At 43.5% G+C, this 6,291-nt stretch overlaps 1 protein-coding gene across 1 annotated transcript in view; it reads left to right on the top strand.

Moving 5' to 3' along the window:
* Positions 1-6,007, top strand: part of LOC143283855 (glutamate receptor-like) — a 341,357-nt gene extending 335,350 nt beyond the window's left edge. The window contains exons 16-18 of the mRNA XM_076590232.1: positions 1-5; positions 4,322-4,426; positions 5,425-6,007. The exon at positions 1-5 is cut by the window's left edge and continues 133 nt beyond it. Of these exons, the coding sequence (XP_076446347.1) occupies positions 1-5; positions 4,322-4,426; positions 5,425-5,478 (164 nt within the window). The 3' untranslated portion in view covers positions 5,479-6,007. The remainder of the gene's footprint in view (positions 6-4,321; positions 4,427-5,424) is intronic.
* Positions 6,008-6,291: the final 284 nt, after the last annotated feature.

The raw sequence follows: 6,291 nt of genomic DNA, 5'->3' as shown, positions 1-6,291 counted from the left end.
AAAACGTGAGTTTTTTTTTTTGTTTTTTTTTTTTTTTTTGTGGGTGTGTGTGGGTGTGTTTGTTCTCTCTCTCTCTCTCTCTCTCTCTCTCTCTCTCTCTCTCTCTCTCTCTCTCTGTGTGTGTGTGTGTGTGTGTGTGTGTGTGTGTGTGTGTCTGTCTGTCTGTCTCTCTCTCTCTCTTGTTTTGTGTGCATGTAGTTCTGTGAGTGTGTATGTATATAACGGTATTCATATAAATACGTGCATTTGCTTTTTTTAAAATCTATAGTATACATAATATGCTTATCATTTTCTGATTGTTTGGTTTGGTTTGGTTTGGTTTTTATTGATTATTTATTAATTTCATTTTTGCCTATAAAGAAGACGCAACATAAAAAGAATCTGATGTACGCTTACTATCGTATGATTGTGCCTTGGTATTTTGTATTTTACGACGGAATTTAAGAAGAAGAAGAAGAAAAGACAGTAAAAAAGAAAAGAAAAATGGGTGGCCGGATGATCCATTATTAAAAACAAGGTAAAAATGTGTGTACGCGCGTGACTGTGTGTTTGCTTTTATTTTATTTTATTTTTTTTAACTTTGCACTGGTTTTGAGGACAGGTACCAAGGGTATAGTGTGCGAATTGTTTCTGTCTTTATCTTGTATCAATACTCTTCTATTTCTTTTTCTTTGAATGGGGTTTTCCCCCTCTCTTTCATCTCTTCTTTTTGTATATTAAGCTACAAGTGTTGTTGTTTTTGTTTTGTTTTGTTTTCCTTCAACTTCGTGATGGCTGGGATCTTTTTCCTCATCACGTTCGCCGTTTTCTTCTGTGTTGCTGCCTTGGCATTTGTTTTGCTTTTTTTTTTTTTCATTCTCTTTCAGTTTTCCACCATCACCCCAATCTCTCTCTGTGTGTGTGTGTGTGTGTGTGTGTGTGTGTGTGTGTGTGTGTGTGTGTGGATCGTTCTTCAACTCTCTGGTTATTTATTATTATTTTTTCCTCTCTTCTCTCTTTCTGATAATGACAATAAAATGTCAAAGTGTCAATGTCTGCTCTCTCTCTAACTCTCTTTCTTTCTCTTTGGTTGATTCCTTCTATTTATATCTTTCTTCTTCCTTTCCTCTCTCCCTCCCTCCCTCCCTCTCTCTCTCTGTCTGTCTGTCTGTCTGTCTGTCTGTCTGTCTCTCTCTGTCTGTCTGTCTCTCTGTTGACTGACGGCCAATGTGCCAGGGGAGTTCACCGCATCATTGAGCGCGTGATGAGTGGCCAGTCCGTGAGATTCTCTCCCTTTCTTCCTCCCCCCCCCCACCCTCCTCCCTCCCCCTCTCTCGAACGCACGCAAACATTCGCACGTGCATACACACCACGCAAACACACACGGACGCGTGCACACACACACACACACACACACACAATCTCTCTCTATCTCTCAGACACACACGCGCGCATGCACATTGGCACACACGCGCTTTGTGGGTGGATAGAAGATCCAGTAATAAAACAGGGGGGGGGAGGGTGTGTGTGTGTGTGTGTGTGTGTGTGTGTGTGTGTGTGTGTGTGTTCCTTTGCATTTTTTTTTTTTTAACTTTGCGTTGTTTTCTGAGAAAAGATACCAAAGGTATATTGTGCAGATTGCTTTTGCCTTTAATCGGTATCAATACTTTCTTCTTTTTCCTCTTTTCTTGTATTTTCCTTGAATAGGATTTTTCTACTCTTTCGTGTTGTATATCAGGCCTCTCTCTCTCTCTCTCTCAAACTTCGTGATGGCTGCTTTTTTTTTTTTTTTTGCTTTTTTTTTTCTCCACAGTCACATTCAGCGTTTTGTTCCGTTCCTGCCGTGGCATTTGATTTGCTTTATGCATTCTCTGTCAGTTTCCACCCCTTCTTTCTTTCTTTCTCTCTCTCTGATTTCTTCTTCTTCTTCTCTCTTGCTTACTGTTTAACCCGCCCCCCCCCCCCCCCCTCTCTCTCTCTCTCTCTTCTGTAATGACAGTAACATGTCAAAGTGTCAGTGTGTCTGTTCGCTCTCTCTTTTTGGTGGGTTCTTTCTATTAATTTTTCTTCTTCGTCGTCGTCTTCTTCTCCCCCCCCCCCCCCCTCTCTCTCTCTCTCTCTCTCTCTCTGTGTTGACTGACGGCTAATGTGCCAGGGGAGTTCACCGGGAAAGGGACTTATTGTTAGTTTGCATCATTGAGCGCGTGATGAGATTCTCTCCCTTCCTTCCTTTTACTTTTTTTTTTCTTTTTTCCTCCTCCTTATCCTCTCTCTCTCTCTCTCACGCACGCAAACACTCGCACATGCATACACACACGCAAACACACACGGACGCGTGCACACACACACATACTCTATCTCTGACACACACTCGCGCCCGCACATGCACATGTGCGTGTGTGTGTGTGCCTTTGCAATTTTTTTTTTTTTTTTTTTTACTTGGGTTTTCTGAGGACAGGTACCAAGGGTATAATGTGGTTGGTTTTTGTATTTATCCGGTATCAATATTTTCTTCTTTTTCCTCTTTTCTTGTATTTTCCGTGAAGAGGATTTTTCTACTCTTTCGTCTTGCATATTAATTTTTTTTTTCTCTCTCTTAAACTTCGTGATGGCGGATTTCCTTTCCACAGTCACATTCAGCGTTTTGTTCTGTTCCTGCCGTGGTATTTGATTTGCTTTATGCATTCTCTGTCAGTTTCCACCCCTTCTTTCTTTCCTCTCTGAATTATTGTTCTTCTTCTCCTCTCTTGCTTACTTTTTAACCCGTCCCTCCCCCCGCCCCCCGCTCCCTCTCTCTCTCTTCTGTAATGACAGTAACATGTCAAAGTGTCAGTGTGTCTGTTCGCTCTCTCTTTTTGGTGGGTTCTTTCTATTAATTTTTCTTCTTCGTCGTCGTCTTCTTCTCCCCCCCCCCCTCTCTCTCTCTCTCTCTCTCTCTGTGTGTGTGTTGACTGACGGCTAATGTGCCAGGGGAGTTCACCGGGAAAGGGACTTATTGTTAGTTTGCATCATTGAGCGCGTGATGAGTGGCCGGGCAGTGAGATTCCCTCCCTTCCTTCCTTTTCTTTTTTTCATCCTCCCTCTCTCTCTCTCTCGAACGCACGCAAACACACACGGACGCGTGCACACACACATACTCTATCTCTGACACGCGCGCCCGCACATGCACATAGACACGCACGCACTTAGCAGGTGGATGGAGGATCTAGTTAAAAGAAATGGAAAAGTGTGTGTGTGTGTGTGTGTGTGTGTGTGTGTGTGCCTTTGAAATTTTTTTTTTGGTGTTTTTTGTGGGTTTTTTTGTTTTGTTTTTTAACTTGGGTTTTCTGAGGACGGGTACCAAGGGTATAATGTGCGGGTTGGTTTTTGTATTAATATCCGGTATAAATACTTTCTTTTTCCTCTTTTCTTGTATTTTCCGTGAATAGGATTTTTCAACTCTTTCGTCTTGTATATTCATCTTTTCTCTCTCTCTCTCTCTCTCTCTCTCTCTCTCTCTCTCTCTCTCTCTCTCTTAAACTTCACAATGGCTGTTTGTTTTTTGGGTGTTTTTTTTTTTTTTCCACAGTCACATTCTGCGTTGTGTTCTGTTCTTGCCGTGGCATTTGATTTGCTTTAATGCATTCTCTCGGTCAGTTTTCACCCCTTCTTGCTCTCCGAATTGTTCTTCTTCTCCTCTCTGCTTACTTTTTAAACCCCTCCCCCCCCCCCCCCCCCTCTCTCTCTCTTCCTGTAATGACAGTGACATGTCAAAAGTGTCAGTGTCTGTTTGCTCTTTTGTGGTGGATTCTTTCTATTTTTCTTCTTCTCCACTCTCTCTCTCTCACTCTCTCTCTCTGTCGACGGACGGCCAATGTGCCAGGGGAGATCACCGGGAAAGGGAATTGTTATTGTTAGTTTGCATCATTGAGCGCGTGATGAGTGGCCAGTCCGTGAGATTCTCTCCCTTTCTTCCTCAACCTCTTTCTCTCTCTCTCTCGATCACACAAACACTCGCGCGTGCGCAAACACTTTCTCACAACACACACACACACGCACGTGCGCACCCACACATGTGCACAGGCATACGCACGCACTTATCACGTATACATAGATACACTCTCTCTCTCTCTCTCTCTCTCTCTCTCACACACACACACACACCTCATTCAGTAAGTTCTGCTCTGGTCTGCAAGTGGTATAGGTGGATGTAATAATACAAATAAGTTAACATAAGCTGATTACACACACACACACACACACACACACACATTTTTTCCCATACAGTTGTGTCTACATGAACTGAGAAAATAATGGCTTTCATTATCTATCCTTTCTTCTTCTTCTTCTTTTTTTCTCCCAGATTTCCTTTGGTTCAGAGGCGAGGTCAAAGTTCAGACTGTCCATCAGTGGTCACTCTGACGACGAGTCCCAGGGGCAGAGAACTCCACTGAGAGGCTCCAGCACCGTAAGTGTGCGTGTGTGACTGTGTGTGTGTGTGTGTGTGTGTGTGTGTGCGTGTGTCAAGCACAAAGAGATGAAGAATATGCTCGTGCGGTGAATAGGAGGGGGAAGCTCTTTATCTCTTCATCTACCAGTCTGAGACGTTCATCAATACTGATTAAAGACAATTTTATCAAGCTGTGTATGTAAGGTAAGAAAAAGCATTCATTTGTCTTTATCATAATGGTTATTATGTAATATCTGTCAACGGAAAAAAGCTCGGTTAAAAAAAAAAAAAGCAAAAAAAGCTACACTTTGCTACTCTGAACCAAAACCTTTTGCCATTCCAAGTTACACTTGTGTCTTGTAAACAGGTCTTGTGTGTGTGTGTGTGTGTGTGTGTGTGTGTGTGTGTGTATCTATGTATACGTGATAAGTGCGTGCGTGTGCCTATGCACATGTGTGGGTGCGCACGTGCGTGTGTGTCTATGTGTGTGTGTGTGTGTGTGTGTGTGTGTGTGCGTGTGTGTGTGGCACGAAGAGACAAAGAGTGTGCACGTGCAAAGAATCGGGAGAGGGGGAGACAGACGGACGGACAGACGGACATACAAATGACAGGTTAGAAACGGCTTCAGTGTTGGGCCTGCATGCAGCCTTAACCACTGTGTTTAGTGTATTGAGTGTGTGTGTGCGCGCGCGCATACTTGCGCATCCCGGCACGCACTTTTCCCATCAAAATGGCGCTGATATGACGGATGCTCTCTGCGTCTGTGTATATGGGTGTGTGCTTAAAGCAAAGTGGATCTGAGAGAGAGAGTGTGTGTGTGCGCGCGCGCGCGCGTGCGTGTGTGTGTGGTGAAATGGGGCTGGATGGGTCGGCGGAAAACCCTTAAACAAATAAAATAAATTCCTTCTGAAAAAGAAATAAACACAACAAAAAAAACATGCTGGCTTCCATGAAATATATTAATTTTAAGTATTTCATTTAGGTATTCCACCTCATCGTTAAGTTCTTGTTTTCAGTTTTCCTACCCAAGCATGGAACGGCCGCGATCCAGAACACAGACCGTGGTATGACCCCCTCCATTACGGAACGACAACCTCGCCTGTGAGAGCTGAGCCATCATGACGTCAAGTGGGAGGCATTACGACACAGCAGAGCTTAGATGACGTCAAACTAAGGATTTTTTCCCCCCACTTCATTATATTATTTATTTTATTTTATTTTCCTAATACTGTCTGGTATGGGCAGTATGATGATGCAATGCAAAGCGCACGCTCTTACACACGTGGTAAGTGTGCGAACGTGTAGGTACCCGCGGGTGCACGCGCGTGAAACACACACACCCACACACACACACACACACACACACACACACACACACACACTTTGACACCTCCACCTTGAAGCATGCTCATCCTCGCGTACAAACAAAATGTGTCGTAAGGATTCGCGTTCGCGCCCCTCGCGTTTATGATTCAAAGTAAAAAAGAAATACGATATTTACATATCATTCTGAAAGGAATTTGTCGCCATATCCCGGTATGCAAAATAAGTCCACCACCACCTACCACCCCCTTTCTCTCCCCCCCCCGTCCCCCTCCCCCCCACCCACACACACACACAGGCACTCAGCAGTTGGGTTCTAAAATAAATGCAGCCGACGTAAGGGGGGGTGAGGGGATGTAATGACTTTTACGTACCTTACAAGCATAGTTGTGATAATGCACTTCTTCGATTGTTACTTATTTCAGTATTGTGTCTGCACCAGTTTCTTGAGTGTCTTTTCTTTTAAAACACTAATCTATTACTCTTAGAACAGGTGTCAATTGTTTTTTTTAACTGATGTTGTACAACTATTTACATTCCGTAAATGTGTTTCACTTGGG

Source organism: Babylonia areolata, chromosome 7 (genome assembly GCF_041734735.1).
Source record: "Babylonia areolata isolate BAREFJ2019XMU chromosome 7, ASM4173473v1, whole genome shotgun sequence".
In the NCBI taxonomy this organism is placed as follows: domain Eukaryota; kingdom Metazoa; phylum Mollusca; class Gastropoda; order Neogastropoda; family Buccinidae; genus Babylonia; species Babylonia areolata.
Note: the sequence above shows the minus strand (reverse complement) of the source record. Positions and strands in the feature narration are given on the sequence as shown.